We start from the raw sequence: 16,742 nt of genomic DNA on the forward strand, positions 1-16,742 counted from the left end.
GTTTTAAATAGTTGGTAGGTTGGTGTAATATTTATTTATATCCACATAACAAAGGGCTATGCTCGGGGTTTCTCTGCGGGATAGAATCAGAAATGATGATATCCGCAGTAGAACTAAGGTTACCGACATAGCTCGAAGAATTGCGAAACTGAAGTGGCAATGGGCGGGGCACATTGCTCGCAGGACTGATGGCCGATGGGGTCAAAAGGTTCTCGAATGGCGTCTGCGGACCGGGAGACGAGCTGTCGGTAGGCCTCCAACAAGATGGAGCGACGACCTGGTTAAGATCGCGGGATCTCGGTGGATGCGAAAAGCACAAGACCGGTCTGAGTGGAGAGCCTTGGGGGAGGCATGTCCAGCAGTGGACGTCTTTCGGCTGACATGATGATGATGATGATGAACCATAGTAAAAGAGGAAAGTATGCACACTCCGACCCTTTAGGAGACTTAACTGCCTACTCCGGCGCGGACGCTTAGGGTTGTCGATGTATATTTTATAGATTATTTACCGGTTAACTTAAAATTGTCTTATGTCTGTGTCTAGACAAACAAGATTCTATGCCGCTATATTATTATTATTATACTAAATTTAAAAATATTATTTATAAATTCGCCGGAGTGGTGATGGCGACTGTGTACATATACTACTTAGTTTACCTACACATAATACTATAACCATATTGTTTATAGGTAGATAGGTATCTGTTATTTTTTCATGTGTCCCTGCACGAAACTATTACACTACACTTATATAAGTACTACAAATTTACAACTATACCTAATAAAAAAAAACGTAAGTACGAGTGAGCGAACGTAAAAGGTTATCATCTCGCGAAGCGAGCGCAAGACGAGCTACAATCAAAACGTACGGTACCGACGGCACCGCAGCTTTGACTATAGAAAACTTAATCCTCCTTAAATTATCAGTGCGTGCGTGCGGCGGGTGCGTGCGTACCGGCGCCAACCGGCGCGCACACATTAAGCCGCGCGATGTATTTTTGTTTGTAGTGAACCTACTTATCTTTTACTTTGATTTAACCAACCTCGACCGGCACCGTATAACTGCGCGATGCAATGGTAACGTGGAATGGTGGCTGGGGCCTGTGTTCTCTGTTACTACGCATGAGCGTGTATTTTTTTAATAGGTACAGATAGTTCAACTCAGTTGTGCGCGCGGCCCCATGTGTGGGTAAAGCGATAAGAACACGTCTTGCTCGGACGACGACTGCCGCGTCACGTGATAGTTGTATATTTACAAGCGCACGCACACATAGGGCCGCGCGCACAACTGAGTATGAACTATCTGTACTCCTATTTAAAAAATTAGCAGATCGGCTAAAGTTAAGTAAGACATTAAGCTAATTAAATACACAAGGAAAACGTATAAAGAAACCGCCGCTCTGAAATGGTTCGTCGGTTTTATGATTACATTGTTATTTCTTTCAATAGTTTTTTTTTTTTAATTTAATTGGCACCGCGTGCATAATCTGTATTTTTATAATTACCTACGTTGTTAGTCTGGTAGAGATCTATTGAAATGATAAGGCCCTATTTTTTTCTGTTAGGATCTTTTATGTTTGGTTTTGTGTGGTGCTCTATAAAGAATATTTGTATTCCATTGTGTTAGTTCTGATGATGGTCGTTGTTCTGTTGCAGATCGGAGCGGAGCGGCGGAGAGGATGCCGGAGCCATTGTGCTTGACGAACAGATGAGGTCCGGCGGACCGCGCTACCCCGTCGATCGATATTTGGTCAGTACGCAACTAAACGAGCTTTAACAAGTAGGTAGTTAAAAGAAGCTTAAAAATATATTTGTGTTCACGAATCGTGCTTAATTCTATTAGGCAAATACTTAATTTCACTCATAACATCGAATTGAATGAGGTTTTTAATAAATTACAGGTTGAGAGCAGCAATAAAATTGAAATGGTAAACATCATAGATGACATCTGGAACCCGGAGCCTGCGCTTCGGCCGGAAGAGGAAATTATACTAAGAAAATTGCATGAAATGCTGCAATCGACTGCAGACGACCTGAAGCTGCTTTCCGGAGAACTGGCGCGGACCCGCGAGCCAGGGATACAGGTGCGGGCGGCGCCCGCGCCGCTCGACGAAGAGTTTAACGAAAAAGTCCACATTGAAGAAGTCGTTAATGCCAAATTTCACGGGTTCAAAATTGTCGATAAGGCCCCCAAGTTAAAAAAAACTGAAACTAACATTAACAAGCCCCAGAAGAATGTACGAAATGAAAACATTCAACTTAATTCACAAACTGTAAACAAAAAACCTACTGTCACAAAAAAACTTACTATGTCACGCACCAACGTTGTTCAAATCAATCAAGCTACACAGGGTAGAAAATTTGATAAAGTAGAAGATGTTCAGAAACCGATTAAACAAACCATAGCTTACAACGAATTTAGTTTTCAATATCCTCAACCTAAAGTAGAAAATCTCCCAAAAGGATTAAAAATTCAAACAATGCCTGGTATTAATATAAGAAGTGAACTAAAAGCGCAAAAAGTGTTACTCTTAGACATAGTACCTGAAATTGAAAATTCAGTTATCAAACCGGATGAGAAGGCTAACGTTGCTGTTATTACAATGAAACATGATATACCCCCATTAGCATTAAAAGATACACCAATTAAAATCGAACAAGATTATCCCCGAGCTAATGTAGTTTCTAAGAAGCAAACTAGAAAAGTTACACAAATGCTAACCTGTGAAAGTAGCACATCCACTAACAATGGAAGTTCTCTTTGTAATTTAGAAAAGACCACGATTAAATATAATAGTGCCTCCTCAAAGAAGTCAGTTCCATTAGATAGAAATAAAATTAAAAAGAACGTAACAACAAAGGCTGAAACAGCAAAAAGAACGCATATCAATTTGGATGAATGGAAGAAAAAACTGAATTCTGTTTATGGGCAGCCTTCAAGTTCAAGGATCAATAAATTTTCTTCAAAACCTAAAACTAATGTTAGGAAAAGCTCGCCTAAAAAGACAAATATTCCGCCGTCGAAAGTCACAAAACCACACCCAAATATTTTGAACAACGCACAGTACATTCCTTATTCACAACTAACTGTAGGAGGAGTAAACGTCAGCGACATTGAAAAAGAAATATCAAATATACCTAATAAAAACGATATACCGCTGAGTCCCATTTTGGATCGAATTATTAGTAGTAGAGAAAATTCACAACATAATAGTCCTAGAAAAGAGAAACAAAGAGAAAGTCCAAAAATTTTAACCACATCTGACGAAAACTTGCTGCGGGAAGTAATCGACATAGAAAAAGCTGTGAATAAAACTTTGTCTCAAAATGTTGAATCCAAAATGAAAGTTTCTAAGTCTCAAATAGTAACGAGTGATAGTGCAAATGAAGATACGAATGAACTTGAGAGTTATGCTGATGATTTTGAAGACGAAAAATCTGAAAGATCTGAAAAACAAAACCTAGATGATGATGAATCACATTCAGATGATAAATTGTCCAACAATATGGAGAGGAATAATGAATCCATTGATCTTTATATTAAAGACGAAGAGTTACAATCTCGTAAAAATAAAACAAATATTAAATCAACTAAAAAGAACGCTAACGTGCCTAAACTTTCATTAAAGAAACGCGTTGATGTATATGAATATGTTCACGCGATTGATACACAAGATATAGCTATTCAAAGCCAGACAACAAATAAAATTTCTTTAAAAGAAACTCAAACGTCTCCCCGAAATGAAAGTACTAATAAACAAATAGAGCCTATTCACAACGATCTGTGGCCTGCCATGGACCCTAGCAAAGAAATAGAGAATATGTTCAAACTAGAGAAACATTTAATCAAAAAGTTTATCATGGACGAATATGGGGATATACTGCAGAGCACAATCAATAAACCTTCTACATCAAAAGAAAATCAGGACTCTCTTAACTCAGGCTTAAATCTAGCTGCTTCCCAGAAGGTAACTCAAACGTCCCCAAAACATGTTAAAAGTGTAATGACCTCACCTACCCAAACTAAAACAAGAACTACGTCGCCTTTTCTTTTATCGGTCCCTGTAGATCATCAAACCAGTCCAATGATATTCGTCAATGACGAGAAGGAAAAGGAAATCGAACAGGACCCCGAAGACCTGGGCATATCCATAAATATGTCTTCACCGAGATTTAGTCTTCGCTTACCAAATACATCGGTTGAAGTACTATCTAATTTGGAGATTTGCAGCCGCTCGCCTTCAAACGTTGATCGAAAAAACGTCACTGATAGAAAAATAATGAGCAGTGCTAAACTGCCTAAACCGGTGATAAAAAATGAATGCTCCACATCAGTAGATGCTGACAATTCCTCTTCTGAATTAAGTAGCTTGGGAGAAGTTAAATTAAAACTTAAAAGGAGATCTAAGAAAAGTCGTGTATTTTTATCAGAAAGCAGTTCTTCATCCAAATTGAGTGTAGATTTCGATTTCGGTAGTATATTGCCTTTAAAAAGTGAAGGAGAAGCGAGTTCAAGTCATATAGCCAGAAGCAGGAAGTCATCTATTATATCTAGTAAAAGTGACGGCGAAATGAGCTTGGGTAGACGACAATCGTAGTCTAAATGTCAAAGATTAGTTACAAAGTTCAAAATAGTAAAAATAATGTAGTTTTTTTTTTTCAAATTTATTGACGTGAATATGTATTTTTCGTATATCGATGTGGATAGTGCATATCCACTGTGCTTCCTTCTGATGTTTGAGGCTTCTTTGAAACCAATACAAAAGCTCGCAATGTTTAACAGGAACAAATTTGTTGTTCATTATTTTAAGTATGTACAACAATGTTAAGCGGCACACTATCTAAATTCACTAATATCTCTTGATTGTTAATTATATTCATACCTATTTCATGTTATAATGTTAAAGATTTCTAATTTTAACTTGATAATAATGCCTTAACACTGAAGTTTGGAATTTCGGCTTTTAATTTTAGTCAATAAATTTGTTGAGTCGCCTAAAGTACAAATTTTAGAACCGCATGTTGTTGTCGAATTTTTGCATGAGGACAACTTTTAGTATGTAAACATAATGTATAAAGTGCTTTACGTTGATTTTAAGAATAATCCAGACGTTTTCGCGGTTTTTGAACGTGTTAATTAAGTAGTTAAACTAGGAGGTTTATTCTTCAATTGAATGAAATGTGAAATTTTGCTTTTAGAATGTAAAATTGCCTCATGTACCACATGAACCGACATTAACAGTTTTTAATCGACTTCAAAAAAGGAGGATGTCCTAAAACATTTTGTTCTCAATTCGGTTATATTTATTTTTTAAAGATACACCAACAACTATAGATGAATTTAATAAGTGAAATGTTGAATTTTATGAGAGCAAACCTGTAATCGCAATGTTTTGGGATATTTTTATACCTAACGAATAAGCTTGTAACTTGCGTTTGTAAATATTATCTAGTTGTTATATTAAGTATGCCATTTAGTTATATTATCTTATTAACGAATTATTTTTGGAATCACATTTGGATTAAACAAATGTTACTGACGTTCAGTTGTTTTATTTCCCAAATATAGTAGGTTATTTGACAACTCCTTTCCTTAATATACCATATCCTATCCTATACATTAATATGGATATTTGTATAGAGATACAGACCACTTTTAGGGAAGACATAAAAGAATTATTTTTGTTGAAAACCAAAAAAAAAAAAAGTTATTGGTCTCGGAAAATTTTACAAGAGATAAGGTTGGGACCTCCCATTAAAAGCATGAAAATGCTTGTGTCAGGATAGCCCGCTCTTCCACAACAATACATGTGCATTACCAAATGGCATGTGTATATTAATTAAATTATCGTTTAATTGTAGGCACTTAATGTAACAAAAAAATTGAAATTATAGTGGTATTTTTGAAATTTTTTATATCTGTATCTTTCTAAAACGGTTTTCTATATACTTACGGGAAATATGGCGCTACTTGCGTATGACGGTAGGCGCTAATATTTCTGTCACGGTATATTTTTGAAATTTTTACCTTAATCCATCCATCCATCCATCCATCCATAGCAGCCTTTAATTCGTCCGTTTTCGGACATAGGCCTCCTCTCCATTTCTCCACGCCTGGCGATCGACAGCCATATGCATCCATCCTCCACCCGCCTGTCGGCAGATATCGTCCTTCCACCTCATTGGTGGTCTCCCTCTACTGCGAGTGTTTCCACAAGGTGTCCACTCCAGTGTTTGCCTCGCCCAACGATCGTGTTTCATCCTGGCAATGTGCCCTGCCCATCTCCACTTATTCCTCTCGATCTCTTCCACCACGTCCCGAACTTTAGTGACTCGTCTGATCCACTCATTCCTTTTCCGATGCATGACAGTTATCCCGAGCATTGACCTCTCCATTGCTCTCTGTGCAACACGGAGTTTCTCTGCAGACTTCTCTGTCAGTGTGGTGGTTTCCATTCCATAAGTGAAGACGGGCAAGACACACTGGTTGAAGATTTTGGTTTTAAGGTGCTGGCGAATTTTCCTTGACTGAAGGACTGACTTATTTGCACCGAAGGCCGCCCATGCCTGCGCGATCCGACGTTCTATTTCAGCCACTTGGTCCTCAGTGGTTTTACCTTAATAACTGTGTTGTATTTGAAGGTAGTTTAAAAGTTGAATTTTATTGACGATGTGGCGTTGAATGTGTTGTTAGATTAAACACTTTCTTAGAAAATCTAGTCTAATGCGGTAGGTATTCGACTGATTTAATTTTATAATTAAAAGCTTGGTTATGTTATGCATATTATTCAAATGCAAAAAAATATTTGAATAGGTACCTAACTACTGAAGAAGACGAAGCCGTGGTGTCCTAGTGGTTTGACCTATCAGAGGGGAAATTTACCACGAGCTTTGCGGTGAAGGAAAACATCATGAGGAAACCTGCGCAAACCTGCGAAGCAATTCAATGGTGCGTGTGAAGTTCCCAATCCGCACTGGGCCCGCGTGGGAACTATAGCCCAAGCCCTCTTGTTCTGAGAGGAGGCCTCTGCCCTGCAGTGGGACGTATATAGGCTTGGATGATGATGATGATGATGACTTAACTACTTTCTCCAAATTAAATGTTAGAGTTACTTCGAACGTTCGCTGGGTCACGACCCCCTGCTTCAGTTCGCTGGTTAGTAACCAACTACCAACTAATTAAGTGGTATATTAGAACAAATAAAATCAACATCCGTAGAGATTATGACCGGGCGAGTGCCTTGTCAACAGGAAGCGATATCGAATACAGCATGTTCACTGCGTAGCTTTACGCACTATGACTATGATGTTCCATTACTAATTAGTGATCAACTTTATTTAAATATATTGTAATATGGGATTCAAAATATGAAAAAGAAAAGTTCATCATGTAAATGAACCGTAAAAGGCTCTTTTACATGTATTTGCGCCGACTTCAAAAAAACGCCATCTAGGTTTCAATTAATTAATTAACTTTAAGTGACCTCAGAACTCCGTCATTTATGAACCGATTTTTTTTTTTTACTACGTTCGTCTATTCCTTCCTATTTCCCTATCCCTAAGCTCGTTCATCATGACGTGTTTGTCCTAAGGAAATCGAGGATAGAACATGTGTCGCTGCGATCGCCTCACCTCGATTCACCTGTGATTGGCTGAAGCCTAGAAGACCGGGATGAGAGACGCGTCCTTGCTGCTGGGAGTTCAGTTTCCGTTTTCGCAAGAGTTGACGTCGCGCCGCAACGCTTTATCGCTGCATTTAATTACTTTTTTGTGTATTTGGTGTTATAAACTGATAAAACATTGATAGTGATCGAAAGCCTGGCCAGTGCTGTTTTTTTTCTGTGATCTACAAGTGCTATTACGGACATTTGGATTGTAAACACATCTATCAACATCATCACGCTACCGGCGCCATATTGTTGCATGAATCCAGAACTGCAGGATTTCCAGGTACCAAACACTCATTTTCACTCTCCCATTTATCATTCCCTTCCCTTATATGTGTGCGTAGTATCGTAATAATTTACAAATATAATCATAGTCAACCTAACCGCACGGTCCTTCATTCAACAGATTAAAATGCTAGATTCAGGTATTTTCGGATGTCTAGGCCTTACGTCTAGCCTAGCGCCACCATTTAATGGTCCCTAATCGAGCCGGATAATAATAAATAGCCGCAATAATAAGTACAAAACTACCATAGTACGTTACGTTATGATAATTTATCACGGATCAGTTGGTTATTCATTTGTTTACATCGCGTAGATTTCATTTGTTTCAACCAACAACTTTAGGTATATAGCTAGTTGTAAACCGCATAGTTAGGTTAGGTAGGTATTTTGTCGATTCGCTTCGCTCACAACTAAGTACCTAATTACTTACATACTTTGTTGATGTATTTACATACCTATTGCTACGTAGGTATTTCTTAGAAGTTTATGTCGTTTACATGTTTAACGCGTTCACAAACCAAAATGACTGAACAAAAACTGAAAAATTTGGAGTCGAGACGAGCCGCGTATTTCGTGCGTTTGCAGTCAATTTATACCATCTCTAAAAAATTAGATAGTCCTGACTCCATTGAAATGTTTCTCGCTAATGTCGAGACTTTGGACTCTATTCGAGATAAATACCTTCAAACTCTCGAGGAGATTAATGAAATACAAATGACATTGAAACCCGATGCAGAGCCGAGTCATAGTACTTGGGTGGCTTTTGAAGATATTTATTGCCTTATAAAGCGTCAACACGCTAAGTTGACCGCCCCGCGGGAGATGAAACCGCTTAACCAGCCAAATAGCACATTTGATCAAAACCGAGTTGGCCCTAAGCTACCGCCAATGGAATTACCCGAATTCAATGGAGATCCACGAGTTTGGCCTTTATTCTTTGCGAGTTTTAAGACGACTGTACATGAAAATACTCATCTCAGTGACACGGAAAAGTTATATTATTTAATAGGTAAATTAACGGGCAAAGCGCAATCCGTCTGTACTGGTTTGACCCCATGCGCTGAGAATTACGATTTAATTTACACGAGTTTAGTTCGTAAATATGAAGACAAGCGCTTGCAGACTACAACATATTTTGATCAAATATTAAATTTAAAACTAGGTACAGTCAGTGCCGAAAACTTGGAAAATTTTGTTGACAAGTTATCGTCGTCGGTGTCCGCTCTTGATAATTTGAAAGTACCTGATTTGTATGATTTTGTTTTGATGCACATAACTTCGAAAAAATTGGATCCTGAAATAGTTCGCTTATTCGAGATGGATAACCGGGACGTTGAAATACCTACTTTCAGTAGCCTTATTTCGTTTCTTCGTAAACATATCAAGGTATTGCAGCGCACCGCTAATTTGAAGCCCGCACAAGCTCCTAGGAAGGCTTCGGATCATGCAGATTTTCCAAAGTCATTGAGAAATACGCACTCATACTTAAACGTGGACGAGCACGAAAGTTTTATGCCGCCGAATGCCGCGTCGCGCCCGCCCGCACCTAGCAACAACGCCGGCTGTTCGCTGTGTCCCGCTCTCGCTCCACACGATCAACTTTATAGGTGTTCGGGATTTCAAAGGCTGTCACCTAACGATAGATATAAATATGTAAAGTCTTTTAATTACTGCTTAAACTGTTTGAGTCAAAAGCACAGAGTTATCGATTGTAATTCTAATAGTTCTTGTCGTAAATGTAATAATAAACATCACACAATGTTACATTTCGAAAACAGTGTGGCAGTTCCCGCGCTTTCAAACGACATCTCGTGCTATGACTGGTCTGTTCCCGGTGTGTCGTTTGAATCGCCTCCGGCGCCGCCTACTTCGTTTATTCCACCTTGCGCCAAGCCCGCGCTGCTCCCGCCAGCTTCGCAACCTTATGCTCAAATTACGCCGTACCAACCGGCGTCGCAAATTTTCGCAACGCACTCGCACCCCGCCCCCGCCCTTTACCACGTCGCCGGCGTTACCGTCCGCTTCGCACTCGCACCCCGCCCCGGCACCATTTACCCCGTCGCCGGCGTTACTGTCCGCATCGCACTCGCACCCGCCCCGGCGCCGTTTGCCCGGTCGCCGGCGTTTTCGCCCGCTTTGCAAACGCGGCAGCAGCCGCTCGCACCGCTACCGCACCCCGCGCCCGCCGCCGCCACGCTTTTACCTACTCTCGCTGAGTCTGATAACGCTTTAACATCTGTGCGTAACTATTCGGTTAATAATTGCAGCAGCACGACCGCGAATCGAAATTTACCTACTACAGTGTTGTTAGCGACAGCTCGTGTTATAGTTTACGACTGTAATGGTCAAGAGCGCTTAGTGCGGTGTTTATTAGATAGCGCTTCGCAAAGCAGTTTTATAACGCGTGACTGTTGTAACAGACTAGGTTTAAATGCCTTTGAGAAAAATGTCACAGTCAGAGGAATAGCTGGATCAAGTAAGATAGTTAACTCGCTTGTGAATGTGAAATTCTTTTCCCGCTTCGATCGTAAATTCAGTTATGATCTAGAGACTTTGGTGGTAGACAAGGTAACTGACAAATTACCTAATGTCGAAGTAGATCGGTCAATATTGACCTGTTTTGACTCATTACCCCTAGCCGACGATACGTATACGGTGACCGGTGATATCGACATGTTGATTGGCGCGGCATTGTTTCCGCAACTGTTGTTAAACAAGAGAGTCGCTAGTGAATACGGCTCACCGTACGCTTTAGAAACTGTCCTTGGTTATGTAGTTATAGGCTGTGCGCCCGCAAATCTTTTCAACACCTCGTCGGTTTCTTGCTGTTGTGTCGTTCCGCAATCGATTGATAACATGGTTCAAAAATTCTGGGAACTAGAAGAGGTCAATGCACCTCGAGTTCAGCATCCAGATGATTCGGTTTGTGAGAAAATATATACCGACACCACCACTCGCGACTCTACGAACGGACGTTATATCGTCACGCTACCTTTTAAAGAAGATCCTTCGTCACTCGGTGATTCGTACAGCTGTGCAAGGAAACGGTTTATGTGCTTGGAACGTAAAATGAAGGCTGATCCTGAGTTTAAACAAGCTTACGATGATGTTATTAGGGAGTACATAGCTAAAGATTTTTTAGCTCCCGCGCCTACGGAGACTGAGGAATCGCAGCCATCGTATATAATTCCGCATCACGGAGTAGTCCGCAAAGATAAAGCAACCACGAAGTTACGCGTAGTGCTAGACGCCAGTGCTAAAACTAGTACTTCCATTTCACTTAATGACATCCTCCACGGTGGCGAAAACCTTCAGGGTAACTTGTTTGAAATTATTTTAAATTTTCGTTTGTTCAAGGTAGCATTATGCGCTGACATTAGGCAAATGTTTCTTTGCATTGGAGTTCAAGAACAAGATCGTAGATTCCAACGCATTTTATACAGATTTGACCAAAATGATCCAATTACAGTGTTTGAATTCCAGCGAGTTTGTTTCGGACTTAAATCCAGCCCATTTCACGCTTTGCGCACTATTAAACAGCTAATAGAAGACGAGGGAGATAAGTTTCCTCTCGCGAAAAATGCTCTAATAAACTCGTTGTATATGGATGATTATGTGTGCAGTTTAGACGAGGAATCCGACGCTGTTCAAACAGCTGAAGAGGTCATCGCCCTCTTAAAAAAGGGACAGTTCGATCTTGTAAAATGGAATAGTAATTCCGCAACGGTATTAAACACCATTCCGCCTTCTCATCGCTTATCGGCAGTTCTAGAATTTGACAAGGGTGAAAACCAAAAGGTTCTGGGACTTACTTGGTCTCCGACGTCAGATAGCTTTTCACTAGATGTTCTGCAACCTAGTAACAAATGTACTAAGCGTGCTATACTTTCATGCGTAGCTCGACTATGGGATTTAATGGGCTTTATTGGACCTGTAATCTTGTACGCCAAACTTCTTATTAAAGAACTTTGGCTTTTGAAATGTGACTGGGATGACACTCCTCCTGAGGCGATCGTTAAGCTTTGGAATCAATTTGGCAGAGAACTCTGCCTACTCAATCAACTTCAAATACCGCGTCATGTTAGTGTCATTACAGACAGTGTTGTATCGGTTGTTGGTTTCGGAGACGCGAGTGAACGAGCTTATGGAGCGGTAGTATATCTACATGTCAACAATAATGGTGTCATCAATACACACCTCCTGTGTTCTAAGTCACGGGTATCTCCAACGAAAACTGTTTCATTGGCACGTCTTGAACTTTGCGCTGCACTTGTCTTGGCAAAACTAATTCGCATCGTACTGGATACTTTGGGTAGGCGCATCGCAATTGATAATATTTATGCATTTTCGGACTCGACAGTGGCTTTATGTTGGATACATTCCTCACCTCATCGCTGGGGTACGTTCGTAGCGAATCGCGTATCCAAGATACAATCTGCATTAGCAGCCGACCGCTTTCATCACGTCTTGGGTTCTGAGAATCCCGCCGATTGTCTATCGCGTGGCTTAACGCCAGAGCAAATTTTACATCATCCACTTTGGTTTTACGGACCTACGTGGATTAAGCGAGAACCATCCTTTTGGCCTTTAGTACCATTCGATCCGCTATCTATATCGAAACCACCGGAAGAGAAAACAAATTCATTAATTGCTGTCACATCAACGGACTTACCTCTTCTGCTTTCACTAGCTGCTCGAATGTCGTCGTGGTCTAAATTGTTACGCTGCGTTGTATACATTTTTCGCTTAGGCAGATTATTGCCTCGCCGTGAATATATTTCAGCTACAGATTTAGAGTTTGCCGAGGGTAGAATTTTGCAGGTTCTACAACAGTATTGTTTTGCCAAGGAATTCGAAAACTTGCAGATGGGCAAGGTATGTTCGCGCGCCTTTCAGCGCTTGAAACCATTCCTGCAGAATGGTATGATTCGCGTCGGTGGTCGTCTTAGGGCCGCGGATCTAAAATTTCAACAGAAACACCCCATTGTATTACCGAGTAAGCATCACGTTGTCAATTTGATTGTGGATTACTTCCATAAACTATACTGTCATGCTGGAGAAGACGAGCTGTCTTCTGTGCTACGCCATAATTATTGGATATTTTCGGCTAGGAGTACAGTGCGCAGTAGAATATTTTCGTGTCTTCGGTGCTTTCGCCTGCGACCTAAGTCGAATTGTCCCGAGATGTCCGATCACAAGGCTTGTCGTGTTGTTCGTTCGGTAAAAGCGTTTACGCATACAGGTGTTGATTTCTCTGGACCACTACGGGTCACAGCTACTCGAAGCAGGGGTGTCCGTGCTCAAAAGGCATACATTTGTATTTTTTTTGTATGACTACGCGTTCTGTACATATTGAACTTGCGTCTGATCTTAGTACGTTCTGCTTCTTATCTGCGCTTAAAAGGTTTTTAGCCCGCCGAGGTCCTGTTTCCCAGTTGTATTCGGATAACGGTACTAATTTTATCGGCGCTAAAAGGCACCTGAGCGACCTACATTCGTTCCTAGTGTCCAAACATTTTAACACAGATTTTGCGCGCACATTAGCTGAGAATCGCATAGATTGGTATATGAACCCACCAGCAGCTCCACATTTCGGAGGCAATTGGGAATCCAATTTGAAAAGCCTGAAAACACATCTATTCCGGGTTATAGGCGACCAGATATTGTCCATCGAGGAAATGAATACGGTTCTCACGCAAGTAGAAGCCGTGATGAACTCTAGGCCTCTTTGCCGAACTCTATCATCTGATCCCTCAGAACCATTAGCTCTGACGCCAGCACATTTCTTGACTATGACTCCCCTAAGATACTTACCTGCTCGTGAGTTGAAGGTGATAGGCTTAACTTGTTAGAGCGCTATTCACTTTTAGACAAATTAGTTCAGTCATTTTGGAATCGTTGGCAGCGAGAATACCTTCACACATTACAAACACGAATGAAATGGAACACACCCACGTTCCCCGTTGCGGTCGGTACTGTTGTGGTCGTGCGGAGCGACAACATGCCTACACTTCATTGGCCGATAGGTGTAATAGAAGAGGTTTTTCCAGCGAGAGATGGTGTGATTAGAGTTGCACGGGTTAGAACATCATCTGGAACGTATTTGCGTCCAGTCATTCGTCTCTGTCCTTTACCAAATCAGTAGCTTGTAGTAAGGCATCCTTAAAATTTTAGTTTAAGTTAGTTATTTTGATTTGAAGGGAACCCTTCAAGCCGGGGGAATGTTTGCGCCGTATTGAACTGCTAACGCCATCTAGTTTCAAAAAATTAAGTAACTCCAAGTGACCCGGAAGCTATTAAAATTTAATAAAGTCAAAACATTACTTTTACTACGCACGCTATTCCTTCCTATTTCCCTATCCCTCTCGTTCATATGACGTGTTTGTGCGCGCAACAAGGATAGAACATGTGTCGCTGCGATCGCCTCACCTCGATTCACCTGTGATTGGCTGAAGCCTAGAAGACCGGGATGAGAGACGCGTCCTTGCTGCTGGGAGTTCAGTTTCCGTTTTCGCAAGAGTTGACGTCGCGCCGCAACGCTTTATCGCTGCATTTAATTACTTTTTTGTGTATTGGTGTTATAAACTGATAAAACATTGATAGTGATCGAAAGCCTGGCCAGTGCTGTTTTTTTCTGTGATCTACAAGTGCTATTACGGACATTTGGATTGTAAACACATCTATCAACATCATCACGCTACCGGCGCCATATTGTTGCATGAATCCAGAACTGCAGGATTTCCAGGTACCAAACACTCATTTTCACTCTCCCATTTATTCATTCCCCTTCCCTTATATGTGTGCGTAGTATCGTAATAATTTACAAATATAATCATAGTCAACCTAACCCGCACGGTCCTTCATTCAACAGATTAAAATGCTAGATTCAGGTATTTCGGATGTCTAGGCCTTACGTCTCCTAGCGCCAACATGTATTTTTAACCGACTTCAAAAAAAGGAAAAGGTTATCAATTAGGTTGTATTTTTTTTAAGTTTGTAACCTCAGAACTCCGTCATTTATGAACCGATTTGAAAAAAAAATTTTTTTTTTTTATTTTCGTTCGTCTAGCAATGCTTTCAATTAGGTCCCATAAGCACGAAATCAGGATCTGATGGTTGGATCCTAAGGAAATCGAGGGAACTCTTCAAATATTGTAGGAACGCCTATGGTAATTTCGATATATTTAGGAGTAACTCGTGCATTTGCTCTTGAAAATCATCATTTGGTGAAGTGTAACTGATGATGAAGACCAAATTTGACCAATGGAGCGACTACTCAATAACAAGTAAGTACTTCACGGGTTGAATATCAATTACTTTAACGCAGTTGCTAAGCAATTTAAGCTTATCGTTTATCATATGGCGAAATGGAATGGATGATGAAGCACCAGGACTCCTCGATAATGAACGTCTCTGCATCGAAAAAAGCAATTTTTCGTAAAAGGTGACGAGCAGTTGAAATTAAACTATTGTATCTTAGATCTTTTACACTAAAAAGCGCGAAAAAAAGGGAGGAGTGATTTATGGCGAATATACTCGTATAGTTGTAGGTGAGGTAGACTATTATAGGTCTCCTGCTGGCTCGTGCTGAGGCACCGACTTCAGAACGTAGAGAATTATTTTCAGTCGGTTCTATTTTTTGTTATATATTTTTTTTAGTTTACATTCAAAAACAGGCACGTATTTATTATGATTATGATTATTATAAAATTATACAGCGCCTTTGCTATTTTAAAAATTTAAAGTACTTAATAAAAACGCCATTCCGTTCATTTCATTCTGTTCATGTTTTTATTACGTACACTTACACATACTTAGTACAATTAATGAGTGGGCAATCAGAATGTTTAGAGATATTGCTGGCAGCACACGGGTTAATTGACTATATACACGTTTAATTTTTTTCATCAAGTTTTAGTGGAGCGATTATGAAGTTTTTTACATTTTTGATGTCCCTTGGGCTTGTCCGGGCTCTACAAGTGATAGAAAGTGTTTTGCCAGTACCATCGTTTTTGCATAACAACTATTACCAACCAGAGCAAGTACACATTTCTTTCGGAGGTAATATTTTTTAAGTAAACATTATTTCCTCTAAGAGAGAGAGGAGGGAGAGGAGGCCTGTGCCCAGCAGTGGGACGTATATAGGCTGGGATGATGATGAAACATTATTTGTAATACATTGCAATAATAGCACAGCACAATAAAAATAGCTAATAAATAAATATTTTTGACGAAATTACTATTATATTTCGAGTATGCCACAAGGTTTAGTCCTCGGTCCTATTTTGTACAATAAATACATTCTTAACTATAATTATTAACCCCTTTCGTCCAAATGAAAATGTGTTTTGAAGTTGGAATAGAAACGACAGCTATTCTTGAAGCTTAATAATCAATAAATCTAATCGGTCCAGTCCACCCACTGCTAGATAGGATAGGTAAAGGTCTTTTTCTTTTGATGTTACTTTATCCGGCCCTAGGTGCCACTGTCATCAACATAAGAAAACAAAGACTTTATTTTGACGGTAGGCGCCTTTAGACAATTGAGATGTTAAAGTATCTCATTATTAGGGCAATGTAATCATTATTTTTCTACCCATGGTTACTATTTTTAGAGAAATCCAACGATATTGTCGTAACATGGACAACCTTTCACAACACACATGAGTCTACTGTGGAGTACGGAGTGGACTACATGAACAAGCGGGCTTCTGGGAAGGCGACTGTCTTCAAAGATGGCGGTCGCGGGCATCGCATGCAGTACATACACCGCGTCTTGCTGCCGACCTG

The 16,742-nt window shown here is 40.2% G+C and overlaps 1 protein-coding gene across 2 annotated transcripts in view; it reads left to right on the top strand.

Moving 5' to 3' along the window:
* The window catches only part of Pits (Protein interacting with Ttk69 and Sin3A), a 127,319-nt gene extending 121,779 nt beyond the window's left edge, over positions 1–5,540 (top strand). For both annotated transcript variants that reach the window (XM_074090359.1, XM_074090361.1), the window contains 2 exons: positions 1,657–1,750; positions 1,902–5,540. In XM_074090359.1, the coding sequence (XP_073946460.1) occupies positions 1,657–1,750; positions 1,902–4,598 (2,791 nt within the window). In that variant the 3' untranslated portion in view covers positions 4,599–5,540. The remainder of the gene's footprint in view (positions 1–1,656; positions 1,751–1,901) is intronic.
* The last annotated feature ends 11,202 nt before the right edge of the window (positions 5,541–16,742 follow it).

Source organism: Choristoneura fumiferana, chromosome 7 (genome assembly GCF_025370935.1).
Source record: "Choristoneura fumiferana chromosome 7, NRCan_CFum_1, whole genome shotgun sequence".
Lineage (NCBI taxonomy): Eukaryota > Metazoa > Arthropoda > Insecta > Lepidoptera > Tortricidae > Choristoneura > Choristoneura fumiferana.